The sequence below is a fragment of the Trachurus japonicus genome, chromosome 18 (genome assembly GCF_045865225.1).
Source record: "Trachurus japonicus isolate A0001 chromosome 18, Traja_1.0".
NCBI classification, from domain to species: domain Eukaryota; kingdom Metazoa; phylum Chordata; class Actinopteri; order Carangiformes; family Carangidae; genus Trachurus; species Trachurus japonicus.
In genome coordinates, this window is record NC_140924.1 from 14,622,988 (window position 1) to 14,648,540 (window position 25,553).

Consider the following 25,553-nt stretch of genomic DNA (forward strand, 5'->3'; position numbering starts at 1 on the left):
AGATGTGACGACTTTCTTCTTGTCATAAATGACAGTAAAGTGAATAATAGAAACAAACTGGAAACACTGTCCCTCAGTTCTATTTAAGACATTTCACAGCTTAATTTAACATAATTAGGAAATTAAGGCAATTAATCAATCATTAGCTGCACATTCAACATGCACATTACAATAGAGTGTGTTGTAAAGATTAAAAAATATAATCTTATCTACACAATTAACAGTGATAAAGACAAATGTGTGCCTTATCACATTTAGTTCTGAGTCAATATATCAATTCCTTTCCCGTGTCTAAAATAGTGCAGCAGTGTCAAAGCGAACAGACCTGTTTACAGTCAGATCGTGGTCTCCTGTGTGTTTTCCTGTCTCACCACAGACACAGAGTCTTTATTTACCGGCTGCTGCCTCCGACTGAGACTCAGGCTGAGAGAGACTGGAGGTGTCAAACTGTTTCAACAGCTCGTCAACTGTCTTTCACCTCAGGAGGCCTCGCAGGCTCCGAGCGCCGGGGAGAGAGATGTTCTGAGGCTCGTGGTTGAAGAACCAGAGGTCGAGTTCGGTCTCCGACACATCGCTGTGTGGTTTCTGCTGCACTGTTAACACCAGAGCAGTGAGTTTGACAGTGAGTCAGGGTTTCAGACTGAAGATAAATGACAAGTCTTGAGGCCTTTGTGGTTCATTAACATCTGAGAAGTTCGTCTCAGTTATAAAACTTTTACATGTTATTAGTTTTCATGTCTGGTTTATTATTCCCTCTTGTTCTCACTGTTGCTGTTGTTTTCTCCCCCCTTCTTCTTCTGATGATTCATTTCTAACTTTTTCAACTAATGCATATCTATTAACAGTTTTCTTTTTTTTTAACAAGATTTTTTGAAGAAGCAGCTCTCCAGGATCCAATATGAGTTCTTGTGATATGTGAACATCTGCTCATCGCACAGCTGGAGTCTATTTTAAACTGTTTTCAATAGAGTTTCATAAACGTCACCGAGGCGTCGGCCACACAACACACGGCCTCCTGCTGTCAGTGTGTCAGTGAGCGGGGAAATCTCTGTGATACTTAATGGTTTAACACTATAGGTACATGACAAGATGTCAGTATTTTCTAAGTTCAGGGACGATTAATGTGAAAAATCAACAATGTCTCAAGTGAGGAAACCAATAATGAACATTACCAAGAATTTAAATGTTTGTTGGAATTTAGCCATTTGTGCAAAATGTTATTTATTTGTTTGATAACCAAATCAAATGTTGAGGACTGCTGAGCTAATCCTGATTTTATATGTAAATCCTCATGAAGAACCTTTCCTTTGTCAGCTGTGTTTTCTGGATGAAGGTTTGTTGCATTGTTAAAAAGGTTTTAAGTTATGGTTATTCACCCTGAAGACAGTTTCCAGTCACCAGACTTCATACTGACAGAGATATTTGAAGAATTGTCTACTGCATCTCAGTCTTTGTGCAGGAAGTGTGAAACCTGCAGCTGGTTTGAGTTTCTGCCTGTTTTTAAGGTGTGTAGGACCCCAGAGACACCGAGGACTTTATATGCAGAGAGACGCATGCAGATTCAGTATTTTATGACTATTTCCGATGAAAAGTGACAATGTTTTCGATGGATTTATTGGTGCTTTGGATCGGTCGGCAGTGGTCTGGGTTGGATGCTGCTGTCTGCTGGACGCGGCACCACGCCTGAGACCGCTGGACGAGTTGGGACAGTGATTGACAGGAGGTCAGACAACAATCAGAGGCACAGTTCAGGGTCTGACAGGGCCTCGTCACCCAGGTTTTGTTGTTGTTGTTTTTGTCTTTCTTCTTTTATTTCTCCTTTTTTATGCGTCTAAATCAAATTATAATGGTGTCTGTTCAAAGCTGCTGGTTTATTCTTCCTCATCCTTTAAATCATGTTGTGCAATTAAAAAGGACAGATTAACGATGATAACAGTCGTAAATTGATGTGCACTGCAGCCTTAATGCTTTATAGAGTGGAGGAGGTGACTTTGCTCACTCTATACGATCTCTATTCAGACACACAAGCCCACACACGCCAAAACATCCACACACTGTTTCCTGTAAAGACAAGACGACATGTTGCTATCAGTTCACACACACTGACTCCGGCTAAAAGTCTTAGTTATGCTCCTCACTGTAATATCAGGTGTCTAATACACCTCCAAATGTGAGTCTGTGTCACTTACAGGGAACTTTTTCTGGATCCTATTTCAGCTCATCACTCCGTCCTGCAACAACAAGCCCCCATCAACACGGCCTATGGGGGTAGTTTTGGTGTAAACAAGGAGGTCAGAGCAGAGAGGCAGCGAGGTGCATCACCAGCTGATCACTAAAAACAACAGATCTGACCTCAATGTCAGCTCAGGATTCAATGGACTGTGCAGAATTTCATTGATTCCCACTGTTTATCCCGGAAATTCCTGCAAGTATTAACAGGAATGTCTGATAAGGTTCACACCATGTTGGCAGACTGGAAGACCAGCCTCCACCTGCACAATGAAAAGGACCAACTGGGGCCAAAAACATCAATATTGTAAATATTCTCATTATGACAAGCTTTAAAGACAAGTTTCAGGCTAACTCACTTAGCATAGATCCCTGCCTCAAACTTGACTGATTTTCTGATGGCGTTGGGTGACATTTCTCATACTGAACCGTTGAAAAGAAAGATACCGCAAAACCTTTGACACCGTGTTACAGCCTAAAACTAAACTGTGACCCGATTCAGCAAAATTAGTCACAGTTACCTAAATTTTAAAAATGAGATTTTGGTATCAATAGAAAGAGGAGAAAATAAGCTTTAGAATGATACCGTAGTCAAAGTCATACATTGGATGGTTTTCAAGGTAAGGCCATTTGAATTATGGTCTTCCACTGTCTTTATCAGATTGAAAAAACCTGAGAAAATTGCATTTAAACAATATAGAACATCTCTGGTTTGATCTTTAATCCTCATTTACGTGTCTTTTCTCAATTATCTGGACTGTGAAACTTTGGGGGATTGTTTTTGAATGTCATTTCTTTGAAATTAGCTTAAAAAAACATTTTTTGATTTTATTGGTTTTTCACATCATTATTTTCTCATCTAAAAAATAAAAAGTTCCGACTTCCGACTCATTTGGCCAGAGCGGGTCTCAATTCATGAATTTAATGAGAAACACAAGCCTTACTAATCTGACGCTCATTTCAGTCCCACAGCTCAAAGAGGGCGAGAGAGACAAAGATAGAGAGAAGAAATTACAGTGAAGTTCGTAGTTCAGAGAATCCTGACTCAAATATAATCTGAGGTATGGAGTCAAATCTGTTTTCACTTTCACTCTTCTGATCAATCCATTACTCTTGGTTTTAGTTGCAGCTCTCGAGAAGGGAAACGTCTTCACAGAGAAAAAGAGAGAGGCCTAATTCACAGGAAAAACTACACATGTTAACTCAGCGTTAGTCACCGTGGAAACAAGATAAGCCATTTTGGGAATCTATGAGCGTGTGTGTGCATATGTGTATGTGTGTGCGTGTGAGTGTGTTATTTTACAGTAACAGAAGTGTTTTTATAGACGCTGTGTGTAATCCAAACCAAAATCTGTGTCCTGACCTCCTGCCAACCCGTCACTCACACACACACACACACACAGACACACTGAGTCTCTGCAGGTGCACACACGCTTCAACTGCAGCACCAGCTCTAAGAAAAATGTAAACTGGGCGTGGCCTCCTGTCACATTAACTCTTACAAAACCCCTGACAGGAACTATCTGGTCACACTCCTGAAGGTTTCAAGATATTATAAAGTCTAGAGAACGTAAATATCTCTGCTCTTCTTTTATTCTTTTAAATTGTGCAATACAAGTGACAAACATAAAGCAAACATAAAGACATGACACAGCACAAGACAAGAAAGACGTAACATCGCAACACAGCAGCCAAAAAGAAGTAGAGAGTTAAATAAGAGATAAATTGTGAAAAGGAGAAGAAGAGAATAAATTAATTAATAAATAAGTAAATAAAAAGATCAACATCAGCAGCCAATTTCCCTTCCCTTTCATCCTCTCCCCTCCAATATAAAATAATCACCTTCCCATGTAAATATATGGCAGCTCACGACCTGTCAGTCAAACCCCAGGCACATATGGCTCTGAGAACATCCCCCGCCGGTGACCTTTATTTACCCGCTCTCGCCCACTCTTACATTGCTCACTTTCATCTTTTCAGCCCTCCTCTCTCTCTCTCTTTTTTTCTTTTTTCTGCTTTCATCGTTTCAGGCTTTGTCACCTTTTTTTTTTTTCCCTCTTTCGGTTTTATCTTTCTTCCTGCCTGTACCTGTCACATCACAAATAGCATCCAGCAACACTGACTGTAATAACACTTAAAACATGTTACAGAGAACTGGTAACAACATAACACGGCAGCAGATCGGTGTAAAACCTTTGAGAAACTGATCAATACTCTCAGGAACGAGAGGTCGTAGCTTTTAGCTTTAGCATGTTAGCGCTTCAGTCGGTCAGGGGAACGGCGTGGGTGTTCACAGTGAGTAGACGGCGTGACGGGTCAGGACCGCCGACGCCTCTGAGCTCAGAGCAGTGATCAGTGGGGAAACGATACCAGGAGGTTTTTACACCGTGATGTCATCAGAGTGTCCAGGAGGAGCCTGATGGACGACGATGTGATGTCACCGCTAAAGACCGAGGCAGTGGTCGATGTGCATCTGAGAAAAGGTTTAGCAAATACTGCAAAGAGCTCTTTCTTTTTTGGATTAAAAGACATTTGTTCTGCCATTTTTGCACAAGCCACACATCTACAGGATTTCACTCCACTATTTAGGCTGTATTTATACAGTTTTACAATTTTATTTATTTATTTAGGCCTATTTATGTCCAACACCACCATTTAGTTAGTAAATTAGTTAATTGCTTTTATTGTCTCCCTTAGGAGTTTGTGTACAAACTGCCTTTCCCTAAACAGCACCTTCCATCTGTGCAATACTTTATTTTCTACCTTACAATTATCACCACTGATTGTGTAAATAGAATTTTTACTCTATTTTTGTGAATAACAGTATATACTTAAATAATTTGGCATAAACTGCACAGAATGTCTGTATCTCTCTCTCTTTCTTTATATGTTTGTTTTACATCATTTTAAAGTTTTTCTACTTTTTTTTTTTTTTTTTTTACTTTGTATGCTACGATGCTACTGCAACAACCAATTTTCCCATGTGTGGGATGAATAAACAGTCTTATGTTTTATGTCTTAAAAGTAAAATGTGTCACAACATAATTGTGCATTTTAAGCACCGCAAATGTTGTGTTGCTATAGAAACGCCCTGACCGAGGTCATGTTCTCAACTCGTGAAGGGGACATGTTCGTTCTGTACCAGAAAATAACAAAAATAACATCCATTTAGTATTATTTTTTTATTTAGTATTATATTATTATTATAAAAAGCAAAAATGACTGTTCCAATTGAAACTGCATTTATCAATCACAATATCTGACTGATGAGATCCACAATATGATGTTTGAACATCTCATGCGGCCCTGATATAAGAACATAAACATATTGTTGAAGCTGCAGCTACTTCAGCAGAACTCATTTAATTTCTGTCGTGGTTTAAAAGAAAAAACAACCGCATGAATAAAGTATGAACATGATTTTAAATTCCTCTCTCTACATGTTGATGAACCCCGCTGAGGGTCAGATTGGATCTCTTCAAGTCCTCAGCTGGACACGCCCTGCCACGTTTTTCCACCGGCGCTCATCAGCTGCAGGGCCCCGACTGAGTCACAGCGCTGGAAAAGAGTTTGTTTAATAAGACAAACTTGTTGGCTGGCTGTGGGCTGCACAGAATGAGGACTCTGTTACACATTTCCATCAAGTTTAATCCCCATTTAACCTGCCCCAGTTGTCCCGGGGCTTACTAGTCATTACCGAGTATTTAAAGATACGAGCCGTGTTGTAATTATTATGCACTTTTTCTTGGTGTAAACAAATCACGGTCAATAAAACCACTGCAGTGTTTGTGCTTCTCCTCAACATCTGGATCAAGATCAGCTTTCAAGGAAGTGTGCGACGCCAAATTTACATGAGAGCAGCACGGTAATCTGATCCTTTCCATGGGATTTAAGGGGAAATTGACACAATATCAGTGCACGGAAAAGTGTGTGCGTGAGATCCAAAAAGTTTAAACCACTTCCCTATTCAGGTGGGACCAAACTGTGTGCGTGAGAAAACCTTGAAATTTCTTTATTCTTGTGCGACTGTGTTCATGAATAACCAGGACAGGACTCCAGGCTGTGTTTGCTGAACTGGGGCCAGTCTGTTGTGTTTACCCAGTGTAGTCTGAGCTCAGTGGACCGAACCCTGGGATTTACATCTATCACTGCATAAAAAACCGACGTGGAAACACACCTGAGAGCTGATGTATGTCCAAACATAACTCTATATTTAAAGGGATAGTTCAACATTTTGGTAAATTGGTCCATTGCCATAATTGGCCCATTTCCCTTATCAAACTCATCAAATACACAATCCAACAACTCCAAAACGCTGTCGTGGACAAGTTGTGACCTGCACATTCACCGTGCTATGAGATAATAACAAAACGTTACGAGACAGAGTTGTTTTAGAGGTAAATACAGAGACTGCTTGCTGAAAAACTGTCCCTGAAGGCGACGCGCATCAGCGCTTTTGCATGAATTTACCTCGAAAACAACTCTGCGGCAGCTTGCGGCTCTGCTCCGCCGTTCTAAAAATAGCTCGCACCGACAAATAAAAGTAACGAAACTACTGCTATGACTATAGGGTTTATGGCAATGGGCCAATTTTTTTTTTTTCATTTTTAAAAAATTGTTTGTTTTTATGCTGTTCTTTTTAAATGTTTTGTCTTTATGTAAAGCACATTGAGTTGCCTTGATATGAAATGCGCTATATAAATAAAGATGCCATGGCCTTGCCACATTAAAAGGTTTTTTTTTAAATTGCGAACGTCGCCAGATGGCAAAGAAATACCATTTAGTTTGACTAATTATGAATATTTAATCAAACATCAGTCATCTGGCGGTAGCTACAGCCTCCATGTCCTCACATGAACACCCATTCACTGCTGCAGTTTAACAGCATTTGTATGTGGAAAAATGAAAATATGTAAATTAAGTGCGACCACATTCAGCACAGAAACCTGCAGATGCCCTGATCCACAGGTTTGTTATTCTTCTCTTACAGGTCAATTCAGATGTGCATTTTTTAAATGAAGGAGCAGGGATGCTGGACAGTAGAAACCCCTGGTGATGCCCATCGTGTAGAAAAACCCTCGAGTGATGGCACCCGAGTCTGAAATGTGGTTTAACCTCACACTGAGACGCTGCCACTTCCTCCTCTTTACTCCCAGCTGCCTACGGGGTTGTTGTTTTTTTGACAGATGTATGACCGAGAGAGAGAGAGAGACAGAGGGACAACAAAGGCAGGGGAGGATATAATCCAGAGGGGTGAGTGGTGAGTGAGAAGGAGGTGTGTGAGTCTTTGGCTGCGATGCAGCGGCCGCAGCATGAGACTGGGATTATAAACCCTGGATTACACACACACGTACACACACACACACACACACACGCACACACACAAGCACACGACAACACAAATCCACTGTCGGGATTTGGCCCGGGGCCTACTTTCACTCAATTCGTCCTGAAACATACCATGTTTAGAGGCTCAGTGCATCATCACTTCATGTCATTGTCATGCCATATAGACACTGCCCAGCTGTTAGATACATCTACGACTAGTTTAATACAAGATGCCATCAGTTCTTAATGGATTTCATATCAGTGAGTGGACTATTGATCGGACCTTGTTGAAATACAGCTGTTGGTGTTAAAATCAGATAACAATGCTGCTGTGACTTTTTGCAGCACTAAGGAAAGTACAACACCCTGCTTATCAATGTTCAACCACTGACCACAACAATCTGCTTCCACTGGTTTGACTATCACATCATGTCGCTGTTGGAGAGTTAAAGGTTTTTCCACGAGAAGCTCAAACCTGAGCTCCTACTCACCACTCAGTCAATTGTGAACACAGACGTGTTCCACATATTTTGGGATCTGTGTCACTGTCTCTGAGGATATCACTGCCTCGGATATCCATCATGAATGGACGGACGCCCATTAATCTAATAATTACACTAAATGAAAGATAAGTGTTTCAACTTGTATAGCTCACGGCTTACCAGCTGACTCCATGCCATTATTAACCCATGCTTCCACACCACCAAACCCAACAATTAGGGGAACTGTACTTGTATTAACACTAAGGCTGTGTAGTGTGTGTTTGTGTTTTTGCTTTGGTTTTCAACTTTTCTGTGAGTATTTTTATGGACGTAGCTCAATAGCTAACAGGCAACACAGAAAACACACCAGTAACATCAACAGCATTAACCTTGGAAATGGGTTTGAACACTGTGGTGAAACATTGCTAAACAGGAAAGAACTGGTGTTTTCTAAAGACATGTATCTATAAAATATGTATGCAAAAGAGCTGGTTCACCCATATTTGATTCCCTCCCCCCCATTGCTTATTGACATTCACAATTTCCTGTCAGGAAACCCTATACTCAAATTTGTGTTATGAGTGTGTGGTTAACAATCTGAGTTTCACCTCAGTTGGGTTAAAACGTCAGTCTGCTATTTCTCTACCCTGTTGAACACAACTGAGCCGAGTGACCATCTGTTTTGGGGGGAGATTTCCACTGGTCTCCACATACAGTCCGGTGACAGTATTTATTAAACTGAAATAAAAAGACTGAATGTTCTGGAGTCGACTTTTATAACGAAAAAAAAAAAAAATACTGGCGGCAAAAGAAGCCAGAGGAAGGCCGAGGCTGAGAAATAAGGTGGGATAAAAGGGGGATTATGTCGTTTTAAACTGTGCCACATTCGGTTTAACAGTAAATGAAGTGCAATTTAATGGCTTTGTGAGTCATGTGTAAATAAAACAGGAGGTGGTGTTCAAGGCAAATGAGGCTGGGATATAAATAGTCAATATCTAACCTCATATCAGGCAAAATTAGAGTATTTACGGTCAGGTCAGGCAGAAAGACAAACCCCACGTTCATGATAAGAAACGCTGACTTCATGTGACGTCTGGCTCAGGCCGACAGATCACCAGCTGGTACCAGGGTTTTACTGGCTGCAGCCAGCACACGGTCTGGGAACACACCCAGACGGCCGTATGAAGCAAATGCCGACAGACCTGTTCCACCCTAGCTTATCACCTTCACCACTCCACTTCTTCTAAGGTCTCCAGCCACTTCTATATCTGCTGCACAACTCAGAAAACCATGAGTGGTTGGCAGCAACCAGCAATCTCAGGCATCCTGCTCACATCAGCCTTTGAAATAACATCAACAGGTTGGAGACACATGGTCGGCAGAGTGAAAAGGACAACGTCTACTTGCCTTAAGATGATGCATGTTTGAAATCTGGACACTCTGCGTACAGCACAGGTTTTTCCAAAAACTGGAAATTAATCCTCATTGGAGAAAGAATGAAAATCAAGCCATCTACGTACATCTCTGAGCCCATCAAACAAATGCACAGCTTCTTCTCGTACCACAAAGCTCTCCTAAGGCTTGCGGAACATCGACAGGAATCGGTTCCTCCTAGTACGATCCAATTACCTTGTCCGAACCCTGATGTGGCCATTTCAATTGTCCAATTAGTCCATAATGCAAACAACAACTACATCGGCACTTCCCAAGCCAAAGACAAAGAGTAAAGTGACCTGACCTGCAACGTCCAGACTAAAGGGAAACTATTCAAGTCCGGTCGCTTTTTTGCTGTTTTGCTAACCCTACCCTGGCAATTGTTGGCATTCGTTTTCAACGAGGGCGGTGAGAAGACAATCCCTAAGGGGGCTGATAACATTATATACCATATATGTTTCACTGTGCATATTTGTGTAGTCTTATCTGTCATCAACAAGAGATTACGGATTATGGGGTGTGTCTGCCACCGAGATGAGATTTGGGACACCGGGTCGGAGGCTCTGATCTTTACAAGGTTGGTTTTTGGCCAAGGGATGCTATGTGGAAGGCAAAGAGTCTCCATTCTGCCTGTAACAAGTCATTTAACCATCACAATTACTCAGAAGATGTTAAATTAAGGTAAAAATCTTGCATAGTTCCTCTTCAAGTCAGCAAAGGAACAAGGATCACCAGGTTGTTGCTGCTTTTCTGGTTCAAACGGTTCAAACATGGTTGTGTTGGTGTCTGAACAAACCTTTAAGCTCCACAAGTGTCCGTCTGGCTCCTGATATTGCCGGACTAAAGTGCCTTACCTGGATTCCCTCGTGTACAGCAGCACAATCCCTACTTTACTTCCATTAGCGCTCACCCACACATTGATCACTCCTTCCTTCCCTGACATCACCGTTTCTCTGCAGAAGGCTGAAAGGCTTTCACGCTCTAACACCAGATTTCCTCGCTCCTCCTCTGCTTTTATTCTGTCACACCTTTGCCACTCTGCCCTCAAAGTATCGCTCTGTATAAAAAGCGTCATTAACCTCTGTCAACATCTGGTCTTTTTCACTGCATAATCCCCCTCTCTCTTCACTGAGTCATTGTGCTTCCGTCGCTACTTTAAATTCACTTTGTTCAAAAGGAGACCTTGTTCTGATCAGAGTCTAACAACTGGGTACTAATGATGTCTTTTCTTCCAGAGAGATTTGGTCCTCTCTCTCTCTTGTTGGATCACAGACCCCAGAGAGCGGCTTCCACCCACCTGGATGTCCTTTAGCGCATTCAATTTCCACACTGTGATTATGACGAACCCGGCTGTTCAGCATTGCTCAATGGTGCTGTCAACCTGAGCTCCTCTGCTGTAACGACGCGATTGTCGTCCGGATGATTGTGGTGATTAAGCAACACCTACCCAGGTTAGAGACAGTGTTATTCCGTGTTTTTCTGAACTTTAAAGATTTAACTGAGAGCCAGAGCTGTGTGTTGTCATAGAAACATCACATACTGTGGTGAAAAAGTCAACCTGCACGTTGCTTAAGGTGAAAAAAAAAAAAACGAAAGGTAAAGAGAGTGAAAGAAAGTCTGAGCTGCCGATACAGACGAAGGACAAGGTTTGAGGTCTGGTCCTTGGAAATATCAAAATACAGTTCAACAAGTGCTCTACAGACACGTTTTAGTTTTTTTTTCAAAACCCATTAGCACCTGTTCCCAAGTGGAAAATCTGTGAATATATCATGCAGCTTCATCCCGATTCTTTGATGCAGTTTATTTTCAGCTTTGCAGATATGATTTGTTGAATCATAGGACTTCTTAAAGAGAGATAGCAATGTGGAAGGCAAGTGGAACAAACCTCTATAGCCCTGACTAACAATGAACAGCATCTGCAGTAATCCTGATTGCCCAAAATCCTTGAACTTTGTAGATGTACATTGCTTTCTATTCAGTCTGACAATGTGTTCAAATCAAAACAAGAACACTTTATGTTAACCCCGTCCTCTTGAACAGAGAAACTGCAGTTCATTATAGAAAAACATATAAATCTAACATTATCTTCTCCTTTATGCTGAAGTGAACAACATAGTACAACCAGCTGAGGAGCGGCTGCACTGTGGCTGTGTCGAGGGGGTTTTAGGCTCCACATTTTTCATGATAAACAGATTGACACTGTTTCTCCTGAGCCTCTTTCTTAGCCTGAGAGAGAGAGAAAAAAAAGCTGTTGCTGTAGCTGCAATTACCAAAATGACTCCAGTGATGCAATCGCTGATTTCATCCATCGAGCATGACAGAGAGAAAAAAAAAACATACTGTAGGGAGGGGAGGCGACGAAGGAGAGAGACAAAACAAGGTTTTTGCCAGCAGCGTCCCTGGAGGGCTCAGCTGCTCTCGAGTGCTTCTGGCAGCTTTTCACCTCTGCTGTTGGTGAACAGTGTGGCCCAAGTAATGGCTGGATTATTTACACACTCCTCGTAGTGTCCCAAAAGGAAACTTGAGCAAACCCAATAAGTGATGTTAGTTTATAAACAGAGGAGGAGGCCCGAGGCAGCTTTTAACACATCGGGTCATAATTAGGAGAAACCTTTTGGGATATCATTTACTGTCCGCTGTGTGACTGTGATTACTTTACTGCCCCAATATAAATGGATTGGTTCTGTGGCGTTATGCGTTTACCACATTTACTCAATGGTTCCCATTGTGGCAGATTGGTTGCACACCTTGTAAGTGGGGGAGTTGGTATAGTAAGGTAATGTTCTAGTATTATTATTATGATATTAAATTACTGTCTTATTGCTTATTTATTGAGTCCATTCATGAACCACTTTGGCTGAGGTCTCTCAATAACAGTCCTGGGTCCAGAGTCCTCAATAAAAGCTTTTTTATCTAGTTTTTCCAGTCTCCTTGTGGTTCAGGTCATAGAAAAGCAGATGGGTCATCACTGATTGATAAAACTCTGTGAGCAGTAAACACCGTCGACAGTTGACTTGATTGTCTACGACTCTTCAGATGCTCGGGCGCCATCAGTCAGACTTGTGATGAACACTTCAGTTGCACACACACACTCATACGGTGACTTTCACATTGACTTTGTTGCTGGCACACTTTTTAAATAAGATACTTTTTCATCTTCGAAGCCTACGATTAGACATTTTATGTTTAACCTAACAGTAAGCTTTGTTTGGTACAACGCCTAACAAAAACCACATCATTATTTTATGTTTTTTCTTTGAAATTGCAAAGATCACCAGTCGCACAAATCATAGTATCTGCCAAAATAATCACTACATCTCAGGGCCAAGTCAAACTGAGTTTTTTGAACATGCCAACATGTAAATCATCAAATTTGTGACTCAAATCCAAGTCGAAGGTCAAGTCCACACCTCTGGGTGCAAACTTCTCCTTGTAATCAAAAAACAACCAGCTCTCTGTTCTTTCATCTTTCACATCAGTTCATGTTAAAATGATGTATTACCCGTGTTTGAAGAAACTCTCACTCATTTGCCAAGTTATAAACATTTAGTTCTGGTTGAAATGAGGGCTGGATTGAAATTTGAATAATTCAGTATTTATTCACAAAATCCCTGCTCAGTCTTTTAACACTCTCCTGTGGATGTGTGAAGCACAACGAGATCTGGTCACGAGTGTAGGTGTAGTCGACACTCTGCCGCTTGTTTTTGTCCAAGTAATGAGGTTTGAATCCGACCCACGGCCCTTTCCTGCATGTCAAACCATCTCTGAGGAAATTCCCATCTTGTACACACTTGTGGACCAGACCAGCGTCTCAAGTACGTTTTTACAAACTGGAGTCGATCCAGAAACGACCCTCATTTCCTCATGACCAACACACAAATTTGAGGTTCAGAGGTCAACGCCATAAGGAATAATGACCTCCTGATTCCCACTTACAGAGAGACAGATGAGAGACAGGCCTGCATTTCCAAAGAGCCACAGAGCTTCAGAGGGAAAGACAGGGACTGACCTCGTCCTCTCGCAGTGAGCGGATTGGTTTATTAAAGCAGAAGAGAGCGCCGCTGCAAAGACGGCGTCTCTAGATTGGAGCACCCAGCCTCTGTCTAAGAGACAAAGAAGCCCTAATTAAAGCAGGCAGCCTGTCTCTCAAGTGGCAGGCCAACGTGGCTAAATGAGGATTGAGAGTAAAGCCCATAGGGAATAGTCCAATTTATCCCCATGTTTCCAAGAGACAGGGAGAGATGCTACTCGACACCAATCAAAAGACGTGTAGAGAGGGTCCTGGGCTTTGAATAGAATAAGCAAGACAACCACAAAGGCCATACTGACATCTTACACTTCTCACCCTGCAATACTTGAACTTCATTCCTTGGAGCATCGGCTCTTTCCAAACATATACAATGATCTCACATCCCAGCCTCCTCCTCCGCCTCCTCCTCAACTAAAATCAAGCTGCTGGAGGTCAAAACCAAGAGGCACATCATCTGCAAAAGGCGGACCTCCAATCCAGAGGCAACATGGGAATATAGACAGGTGAAGAAAGAAAGAAAGACGGATCCTTTCTCTTCTTTAATGAAACAAAAGGCTTGACTAAAGAGAGAGAGAGGCCGAGCCACTAATCCACAGAAATCCATCCAGTGTTATTATTCTCCCAGAGAGGAGCTAATGCAGCTTATCAGTATTGATGAGCTGCCTCCTGTGGGCTATGATTGAGTGGGTGATAGCAGACAAATCAGCTTAGCACTGGCCAATGCATTTCATCATCAAGCCGTTGGCCATCAACCTGCCGTCTGCTGCCCGTCAACTGAAGCGCTGGACCACCGAACATCTAAACATCAAGAGTGGGAAACAAGATGAGATCAATATGGTTGGAGGATGTGGTAAGCCGTTCTCATTGGTTAGGTTTTCTGTTTCTGCCAACACGACAAGTTTAAAATGGTGACTGAAATACAGCCCATTAAGACGACAAGTCACCCAGCAATCCCTTCCAACCTGCTGTTTTGCTAAAATTGGACGTCATCTGGTTATATGGACGAAAATACAAAGACTGGTCTGTGACCTCAGATGGATGAAGGTGATGAGGGTAGTGGAGATGTAACGTCCTGTAGACAAGTTTGTCCGAAAAATGTCCGGATTCATCTTAAAGGGCCTACGAAGACTTTCGGAAAGCATAAGTGTTTCCACACTACATTGAGTCACCGCATACACAGTGAAATTCTTGGACCGGCGCAAGACGGACTAAAGCAAAAGCATTTGCCAAGAATGCTTTCATTAATCAAGAACGAAAGTCGGAGATTCGAAGATGATCAGATACCATCGTAGTTCCGACCATAAACGATGCCAACTAGCAATCCAGCGTCCAGGAAACCAGGAAATGCTGGGTGAGTCGATCACTAACTATAAAGACAAGACGATATATTTATCGAAAATGGACCCATTAACAAGTGTGGGTAACATAGCTTCATCCACATTAATATGAGACTCTTTTATAACCAAAAGCAAACTTCTCGGGGTCTCTTTAATGCAGTGCTTCAGTTGATCTAAATGCCTCAACGTGACTGAATCTTAATGTACAAAGTCGTTATCACTGAGTTTGATGTCGCAGCTGACAAAGAACTACCTGGGGTTTTCATCTGAACGTCAAACACTGAAGCGGCAGGAAATTCCTATCGGCACCATGAGTACAGTTTAAAAATCAGTGCCGTTAAGTTCCTTATGAGTCCTGAGATGATGCTCAGCTCCTCAGAGGAACACATGATCAACGCAAAGTTTGAAGTTCAGCGCTGTGAAGAATAATGACCTCCTGATTTCCACTTACAGATAGTGCAGAGATAAGAGACAGTAAATGAGGGACAGGAGCCACGGAGATTCAGTGGGACAGAAAGGGGACTGACCTCGTCCTCTCGCAGCAGTTTATTAGATCGGAGGACCCAGTCAGTCTGACAGACGAGGAAGCCCTAATTAAAGCAGGCGGCCTGTCTCTCAAGTGGCAGGCCAACCTGACTAAATGAGGATTTAAGTCATCATTTAGAATAGATGGAATAGATCTTATTTCACAGCCAAGGATGGTCCTTTTTTTGACACAAGTGTCCAAATCTGGCAAAAAAGGTTGGGAAATCATTTGGAAAGAACATCCAATTCCAAACTCGGCTTAACATGACATTCGGCTGTCGCAGACGTTTCTCGTTGTGGTTCAGGTAACTGTAAGACGCCACTGTCTTCCAGCTCACCGTCTTTACTATTCATGTGTTTATCTTCTACATAATTCATGCAGATGTTGTTCCCTGACTTCCTGTCCTGGATTCCTTCATTATTAATCTCCTCTTCATTATAAATACAGCCAGCAAGGAGTGAAATAACATCATAACAACAACTACCATTAAAAGCTTTGAATAATAAGTGTCTCTCTCTCTTGCCCCTTGATTGACTGATTGAGAAAATTAGGCAGGCGCAGATGAAAATCCCTCTTGCCAGGGACTGGGGAGTCCTCCGCTCCCGCTGACAGTTGCTCTATTACATGGCAGCCTGATTTCTGTTTTTCATGCTCCCTCGCCTCCTTCTAATGAGCTATTTTTAGCCTATCATGAGCAGCTGTGCATCGTTACAAGGAAAGAAAAAAAAAAAGAGTCCGGGTTGAACGATTACAGATTACACAAACATGTACATACATCTCAGTCGCTGGGCTGTGATTAATTGTCACTGTTGCATTTCACACTCTAAATATGTTCACGGCGACATCCGATAAAGTTTACAGTAGAAAGTAGCTGAAGAGCCTGTAGACCAGAGTTGGACGGTATGAATATTGATGATGCTTAATACCAACACACTGGCCTGTCACCGCAGTCGTTTCTTTAAATGTCAAGGGGAAACAGGGAATGTTTTGGAATGTAAAGAAATCAAAACAGTGCATTCCCCACAAATGTCAAGTGATTGAGGCAACGAGTAATAACATGTACACCGAGGTATCTCGATTGTGTTGTTTAAGAGGAGATACTGAGTTTGTTTGGACAAGTGCAGCGTTTTGGGAGTTGGGTTGTGTTTGAGCTGGTTGAGGTAAAGGAACCTCATGTTCTTGCTGTACTTGAGGTCAATTTGTATATTCATGTTGTGTTTAAGTAATCTAGGAAAAGGTTATGCATTTTTTTCCTATTGCAGTTGAATCATCTCAGTGTAGTGTTACATCTCCTCTCTAGGGCTTACCTGACACCCCAGTAGGTCAATCGTTACACCCTAGCAGCTCAGAAGAGAGGTTTGGACTTTGGCTTCGAGTGGCCTCCAAAGGGAGAAACCCTTTGACAATGAAGTGAGAAGTGTTAGAAGTAGAGATCTAACCCTACGAATCCGGACACCACTTAGCATAGCCAACGTGTTCGCCTACGTCACGCGTATAGCAACAAAAGTAGGAACCACAACCTGTGGTGGGTTTTTTCATTCGGATTTGGAAATGCCTGCTCCAGAGGTTGCATTACCTGTAGCGTAGGCTTTAATGATTCTTCATTTGATCAACCAATGAAAGGGAATGCAGAAAACAAAAGACGCCTTCGCCACTTTTTATCTTGCACTACATTCGAAGTCTGCACCTGACCTTCCTCCGATTTAAGGGGCGGTTTTAAGGGTTAAAAAGCACTTCTCCTTGCTCTTAAAAGAATTGGGACACCCTACCCTTACATAGGAACACGCAAAACTGAGTGCCAAGGCCAAAATCAAGTGGAAGTGGTTAAGTTAAAATGGGACAGGACTTTTTTCTTCCATTTTCTGACTGATCTAATAAAAATTTATAGCAGGTTTCAAGGTAAAAACTACTTCCTATCGGTCATGTTATTCAGAGTCAGAGATCTCTGCTGCCTCAACGTTTAGGATCATGCAACGATTAAACGACTAAAGGGACTAACCTCCTAAAATCTGCCGTTTCCCCACGACTGACCTTCATATCCCTCACAGAGAATTACACCCAGGAATCTCTTAATGAATGAATGATGCTAAAGTGGCGTAAAATATTAAGTCCAATTACCCCGCAGGGTTTTTTTGACAGGAGGCAGTTAGGGTCAGTGGTCACACTAAAAGTGGAGTGAGAGAAACGAGACAAGACGATTACTAAGCGGTGACAGCGACACCAGGACTTTCTCTTAGGGTTTTTTTTTTTTACACTGAGTCATCATTTATGCTGGTGTGTCACTGGTGATGCAAGTCACGGGCCATATGGGTCAGCCGGGACCTGAGGGATGAGCTGCTGCTTGTGGTGGATACAATGACGGGACACACTCCAAAAAGCATGTCAACTGTACGCACAGCTGCTTTGTGTAATGTCTCTCTTTCCGTTTTTTTTTTTTCAAATGCAGCTCCCTTTCCCTTGATCCCTCTCTTTCATGTCTGGTCTTAGCAGGGTGCTGTGTAAATGGCATGTTGAGCCCCTGACATCAGCGGCTGGTGCTGCACACTCACACACACATATACACACCTCTGATGGAGCTCTTTATTTAGAAACACTCTGCATTTGTGTGTGTGCGTGAGGAGGGATTTAGGTATCACTCACCCACTCTCAATACAACCCACTGGGTCGAGTGGTCAGGTCATCGCCCCTGTTACCGACATTAAAGATATTAAGGTTTATTTGAGAGTGTGTGTATGTCTATATATACACATATATATATGACACATCAAAAAATTGTTTCAAATCCATTCATATTGTTGTTCATCATTCAAATAAATCTGATTCACACAACACCGACGGCATCATGCACTTGCGCTGTGATATAGCTAAACGTCTATCCCCCACATACTATATTTAGTTCTCCATCTCTTTTGTTTCCATGGGAAAGAGGAGTTCACTGTGAGCTGCTGCTGGGGCCTCCAGTATTTTCCAGAAGCGCAAAAAAAAAAAAAACTGACAGAATGGCTGGCTCCTGAACTGTAGCTAGCTTTTCCACAGCCTGGTGGGTTTGTCAAGTGATCATTTCCACTTGGCCGAGTCCAAGCATCCCTCGATCTGTGTCTAACCACTGCCCTAGTTTACCCTTCACGCAGGCCTGCCCTGTCAGTGAAGACATGCTTTCACTTCGCTACATCTGGGTAATGTTTCAGGTCCGCGTTCTGGCAGCGAACCCACTCTCTGGGCTTTTATTTTGAAAGGGAGGGGATTAGATAGGCACAAGGAGACAAAAGACATGTCGTGCAGAGATGGGCTTTTTTAGTGACGAACATGAACACACACACTAGGGAACCATCAGTGGCTGTGGAGTTTGACTGTAGCAGCCAATCCCCACATCCTGAGCACTGCAATAACATATTGTGGTACACTGCTTTTTTTTTTTTTTTTTTTGCAGTCATGAAAAGGTCAAAAAGGAAACTTTGTCAACATCTGTTTTTATCTACTAAGATAAAGTTCAACTCACTTGAATCTTTTTATTTTATTCTAGGAAAATGGGATAGACCAACACGGGCAGAAAATGGTATTCAAATACAAAGAGCTTAGATTTACTGTATATTGGGAATTTTCAAAATAAAAGCTCAATACTTGGTGTCTATGAATGAACTGACAGTAAGGAGTGGTCCATGAACACCATACATTACCTACATGGTACCTGATCTCCAGTGTTTCCCCCTATATTGCTCCCACCCCCACACACACTTTACAAAAAATAATTAAGCTGCACGTCACAATGTAAAAATAAAAGCTGTCTTCAAGTACAGCCACAATTACACTTCCAAAATTATTCCAAGAGTTGGCATAATTGCTTCTGCACAGTCCAAAATAACTTGATATATATACACACACACATTTACTTGGCCTTGGTGTTTGTTCCCTCCATCACTCTAAGTTTGCAGAGAGCACATTGTTTTGCTTCCTTCTTATTCCAACACATGCTTGAATTTTTTTCCTCATGAAAGAGTATTATGTACTTGGTGTTTGCCATATTGTCATTTATCAATTCCTATGAGGATTAAGCTACAATTCATTGAGTAGTTTCCACGGATCGCTCAGCCCTCTGTTGAGATCAGATCAGAGCTAGTGGCTCCACTAACTGAGCTGCAATGATGCCACTCCCTCACTTATTAATCCAGTAATTGTACACTTAGATTAAATTCTCCTTAGCCCTGAACACATTTCTTGATACATGGAGGAGCTGATGTTGGTAAAGCTAAGTTAAACTACGCTAAAGCTAGTGTCGCAAACTAGTCTCCTTCTCAACTTTCTTTTGGATTTTAATCTTCAAAAATCCCAAAACAGAACAGGCTGAATTAAAGGCTTGAAAAAGACTGTAGTGTAAACACAGTAATGTCTATTTAAACACAATGTGGATGTCATCGGCGTGTCTGACTACAGTCCCTCTTCAGTTTTTGTTTCACTGTTGGTGTGTGGCATCTTTTCTCTCGTCTTTTAAAAACCACATCTTCTCAATTTGCCTTTTTTTTGTGGTGCAGCTGTCTGTGCTGCGAGGAAACCCCCCCCCTACTTCTCCCCCCGGTGAGATCCCACATCTGCTGCCATTTACCATCACTGTGCTTTTTCAAGCCCATCTCCTTTTGTTTGTGTGTTAGTATGCTGGCGGACCATTAGCGCCTTGTGTAGGGATCAATCAGCGACACCACAGCCAGACAGCGGGAGCTCGCTGCCCACGCTGCACAGATAATGATGGAGAGAGAGTATACAAAAAATAAAAAAAAATGTGAGGGGAGGAGAATAGAAGAAAGCCCATGCCTCTGTTTCACTGAACAGACGCTCAATCGCACAAACAAACCTGGAATAAAAAAAGAAAGGCACCGGGAAGAGAAAATAGCCCGAGAGTTTTTCCTTCAATGGCGCTGCGTTTCCGTGTTAAAAAAAAAAAAAAAGCTGGCTCTGTGAATCATGTGCAGCTCATCAGAGATCAGAAGCTGAGCTCTGATATCAGAGAGTGAGTGAGTCACAAAAGGAGCCTCCTTCACGCTGCTGCTGCCACTTTGATAAGCAGAGTCACAGAAAGACAAAAAAAAAGTGAAAGTTTGAAAAACAAAAGTGAATTCAAAGCTGCGGGAGTAAAAGCCAGATGTGGTGAGCATCAGAGACCCGAACGCCACCTGCTACTACAGACATGACGAGGCAAAAGATGGAGGAGGCCTGAGAAAACTGGTGCAGTCAGAGAGAAGAGGAGGAAGTGGGTTTAAAGGGTGACATGGCTAAAAAAAAAAAAGAAAAAAAAAAAGCAGGAAGCATTTGAAGCAAAGATACTGTCCCATTGTGACAGAGACCAACACATCTCATCACATGATATCGCTCGTGTACTCACCCCTGGCCGACAGCTTCTTGGTGTTGATGATTTTGGCAGCGTACTCCTGTCCTGTGGAGATCTTCATGCACCGCCTCACCACAGAGAAAGCCCCCCTACACAACAGGAAACAATGGCATCAGTGAAACTATGACATTTGTATTGAGGAAAAGCCAATGAACAAATCTAGAAAAAAAAAAGAAAAGTTAATATAATACAAGGACGATGAGTTTCTTCACTTTGGCAGCTGTCACTAGATCCATTCTCTGAGCTGCAGCGATTCAGTTAAAGACTCTTTAAGCAGCGTTTTGACAAACTGTCTGTCCTGACACTGAGCTGAAGAGTGGAAATGACAGTTAAACTAAACAAATGCGACCAAGCCCGGGTCCATAAGACAGCTGCAGAGTCAAAGTGCTGAATTTATCAGAAAAATAGCTGCTAGGAAAGACTTGTGGTTCATTATCTACATTGCTTTCACCACATTGTCTCCCCAAAGGTCTCGGTTTCTAATGACAACACAAACTTGGAGTTTTAAAATAAAACCAAACCAGCCAACAAGATTTCTCAAAATCTCCCCCTTTTGGAGCTGGAAAACTCTGGATGAGAGCGTACCGGGGGCAAAAACACTAAAAAAACAAAGCAGAGATGCGTTTTCAACTGGAAATGTAGCAGCAGCAGCAGCAGTGTGGAGCAGCCTGGAGGTGCACTTACTGTAAGAGCTTCATCAGCTCAGTTGACTTGGTTCAGCTGCCTCACAACTGGAGATACATGGATCTAAGACGATGAGCATGGCTGAAACACTCACTCTGAGCATGCTCCATTTCCATTTTAGCATGAATCCCTGGGTATTGTTGCTCATTTTATCCATATGTCACAGTTGGAGTGATGCTTTTATCATCATCCATGTTGCAGAGCTATTACAGCTATCAAATCCAATGCAAGACTGATACAATAACAACTAAAGACCAAAAAGATCTTCCTCATGGCTGAACAATGTATGAATTTAGGCAACAATGTGCTGGATGATTGGATTCACGACAGACAGACGCTCCCACCTACTCATTCTGAAGCTCTCACCATATGAATGCGTTCTTTATTAAGCTATTCAAACGATGCATTTAAGGACTGAGATGTCACCCTTGTTACAGGCTGTGTAAAGCACTGCTGTCTCTTCAAACCCAATGAACGGGACAGATTATTACAATCAGTGTGACACCGCTCTCCTCCTCTTCAGAAGCAGTCCTGCCCTCAGTGCTCACCTCACACTCCTGCAGCCGCTTTACAAAGGGTTTGAGACCGACGTAAGCAGAAACACCAGGAATTTTAGTTTTGTTAATTGCACTGGTGCAGTGTTTGGGCCTGTTGACTCCCCAGCTAGAAGCTCCTGGTTTAATTCCCGGGCTAAGGCCCTTTCTGGGTAGAGTTTGAAAGCTCCGGTGTGGGTTCTCTCCAGGTTCTCCAGGTTCCTCTCACAGTCTGAAGACGTGTCATGCACTAGGATAACAGATGACGTGGTGTGAGGTTGCTCATAGCAACCTGTCCAGGATGAACCCTGCCCTCACCCTATGTCAGCAGAGATCGGCTCCAGATAAGTGGTTTAGATGATGGATGGATCCCAACTTTTTCTCAAAACATTTATTTCCCTTATTAAAACATTTTTTTCCAGAAATTTCCTGAAATTCTTCTGAAAATTCATGCCATTGGCAGTAATTTGAACTTATACCGACTAAAAAGAAGTAACGTTATTCAGTCGCAGAACAAATTTTTGTGTAGTTCTGTTTCTTGTGTAAAAAGGTTTGAGAACCACGGGTCTATGTCATTGGTTCTCAAGCTTTTTAAAGACTGGACTGGGCCCCCTGCATATTTTCTAGCAAGCCTAAGGACCCCCCTTAACCCCCACCACTACTCAGGTGTGAAGTGGCAAAAAAGTCCCAAACCAATATGACAGAAATAGAAATAACCTTTTTAATTGTATCATCACAGACAGCACAGCAAATAGTGAGTCATCAAAGCCATCCAAATGCATTTGAATCAAAATATGACAGATTTCCCATGGGGTTGGGAAAAATGCCAATGAGCTTAGCTTCTGCTGTTTAGATATTAATGATGGCTTCGGTCACTACTTTAGAAAAAGGAGATATGTTTGTAAAAGTCAATTAAATGATATTTGATCGTTTTAAGTACCCCTCGCGGTTACACCAAGTACCACCAGGGGTCCGAGTCCCCCTGGTTCAGAAACACTGGTCTATGTGATACAGGTAAGAACAGTGTACCCACCTAAAAAGCAGAATACCTACAACAAATTAGACTACACCACTGGATGGCTATGATAGCACAAAAACTACTATACATGACTGATTTCTAAAACCCAACAAACTGTCCTGACTGCTACCAGACATGATAAATCACTCGACTGTCAAACAACTAAGTTAAAACATTTGGTTTGGTTTCAAATAAACAAAATGCAGCCGCGGTCTGTGATTGTGTGTTGTTTTTAAGCTCAAAATCAGAGGCTTCATTGCCACAGGGTGGGGTAAACCTTGAGGGACTCAAGAGGCTCCACAAGGCCTTGCCAAGCCTCTGCTAGTCAGCTGGGACTGACTCCAGCCCCCATAAGACCCTGCACTGATCAGCTGTACAGACAATGGAGGGATTAAAAGAGTTACACATCAATAGATCTAATGGGTCTGTTATCAGTTATCAGAAATCCCTTTGAGTGTGGTGCAGATTAGTTGGTATTTAGTCACTATAATCAATTATTAATGAATGTTAGACTAATATCTAACTGGTGTATATTTTAATGGTGTCTGAAAATGGCACAGAAACATGAAGAAGGCGGCGTTTCAGCGCATGAACCACAAAACAACACCACTGAGGAATTTTAACCTTTCCCAGTTTGCACAAAAGGGGCGTGACCCTCTCTCCTCTACTCAGTCAGAACAGAAACCAAATCACTGGGTAGAGTCCCTGAACACACCGTGGTGGTTTACACACGTTCAAGAGCCGAGCCGAGCTGAGATGAGCGTCACTCCAAATTCCTCACAAATGTCTCCTGCCTGTTTTTACTCGCCTGGCCTGACGCCAGAGGGACGTGTCTGTCCGCTGGAGCATGACTCCCACCCACTGCTGCTGGTTCCATGTTTTCCACATTCACTGATGCTCCTGAATGCAACTTTAAAAATGTTGCAGAAGCTTCACCTGGTTTTTAAAACAGGTATTCAGCTCGTGGGCGGCACCGACAAATAGGCTAGAAGCGACTCTATTAGGCTACTGTAGTTGCGTTAAATTTTTACATGAAAGCAAATTCTGTAAATCCCTGCTCATGTTTGTTCGTTGTTTCTGTTTGTTTTCGCGTCTGCTCTTTGAAGATAAAGAGGGTAAAAAAAAGTGGCCAACCCTAAATGAAAAGATTTTTTGAATGAGCACCTGAACCTATCAAGGTACGGACAGGTAGGCTAGGCGGCGTCTCGCGCACAGTGGTTTTGATCTATTAGCTAAAAGAAAATAAGTTTAAACTTCATTTCAACGACACGTTTCGAATAAAAGTGCATTGAACAGGTGGGTAACTTACTTCCCCAGCTCCTCGTACAGCTGGTACTCATCCGTGAACCTGGTGCAGGTCGTTGAAGCCATGTTTAAAGGTGGGCAGGGGACACCGACGCGGGAACCTGAACGCCTCAGCTGCGGTAAATACTCTCCACTAAATCCTTTCTTTCCCCACCTCCGTGTCCCAAAGTGCCACTTTTGTCGCTTCTGAAGTCGAGGAGGAGAAATTTTAAACAAAATAATAATAAAATTAAAATTAAAAAAAGACAGCAAAACGGTGTGAATGATACGGAAACGAGCCGTGAAAGCTGTATCGGCCCCCGCCCGGCACCTGTTCGCAGACCCCGTGCAGTCCTGGACCTGACAGGGACGTCGCGACCTGCTGTTGTGTCGGTCTCTACACTGAGACTTGGATTAGTTCATCGCAGTCAAGGTAGATGTAACATAGAGTAACACATATCCCGTGGTCACATTTCAAAATAAAATCCTCATTGACAGGAAGTTTAATTAGTAGGTTGGGATAGGCCTTATTGTATTTGGGACATGTTGTAAGTGAAATCCTGAATATTAACCATCTTGTTAACAGTTTTTGTCCTGCTTTATTTCTAAATCTAGGCCTATTTACAGTTAATGTTGAATATTTCATGCAATTTATTATTTGCTCTTTCAATATTTGACTTTTAAAGCTGCCATTATGTAAGAATTCATGTCAGCAATTCAAATTGGAAGAAACTATTTCATAGAAAAGTGAATAAATAGACCTTTTTTAATGTTATTTTCAGTTAAGTCTATTAATCTTTTTGCTGTTTTACCATAGTTTGAAGCACAGACCGTATTTGAATCTGCTACTTCACTTAAAAGTTATTAGGTATCTGATCAACATCACAGCTTATTTTTTGATACAATGTTCATTTAGTGACTGTGCTGATGAGTCCATTGCATAGTTCAACTTGGAGTTTGATTAACCGTTTTAATTTGAAGGTGAAATACCCCAACATCCGGTTTAGTTTCGACACATGGTGTTTGACTTGACGAAGGTGGATTTCCTCTGAACGCTTCCTCGTCGGAAAAGCTGCGCTGGGGCGCCATCTAGCGACGCAAGGTCGACCCGCCCACCAACCCTCTGCTGTGCGGAGAGGAACTGAGAGTCGTCCCCTTCTCTCTTAACCCACCCCCACCCCCCAGACCACATTTCCATAAACAGAAGGCCTGACCACAGACTTCTATCTTTAGTTGTGTTAACTTCATCTACACCATTACAGTAAAGTACAGTGAGAAATATGATCTA

General features: G+C 42.2%; 1 protein-coding gene across 19 annotated transcripts in view; it reads right to left on the reverse strand.

Moving 5' to 3' along the window:
• LOC146968898 (calcium/calmodulin-dependent protein kinase type II delta chain) overlaps window positions 1-24,654 on the reverse strand; it is a 72,142-nt gene extending 47,488 nt beyond the window's left edge. For 13 of the 19 annotated variants that reach the window (XM_085760042.1, XM_085760036.1, XM_085760038.1 and 10 more), the window contains exons 1-2: window positions 24,291-24,654; window positions 20,741-20,835 (exon numbers count right to left, since the gene is read on the reverse strand). In XM_085760042.1, the coding sequence (XP_085616168.1) occupies window positions 20,741-20,835; window positions 24,291-24,352 (157 nt within the window). In that variant the 5' untranslated portion in view covers window positions 24,353-24,654. The remainder of the gene's footprint in view (window positions 1-20,740; window positions 20,836-24,290) is intronic. The other 6 variants (XM_085760048.1, XM_085760049.1, XM_085760044.1 and 3 more) reach the window with 1 other exon arrangement.
• Between the last annotated feature and the right edge of the window lie 899 nt (window positions 24,655-25,553).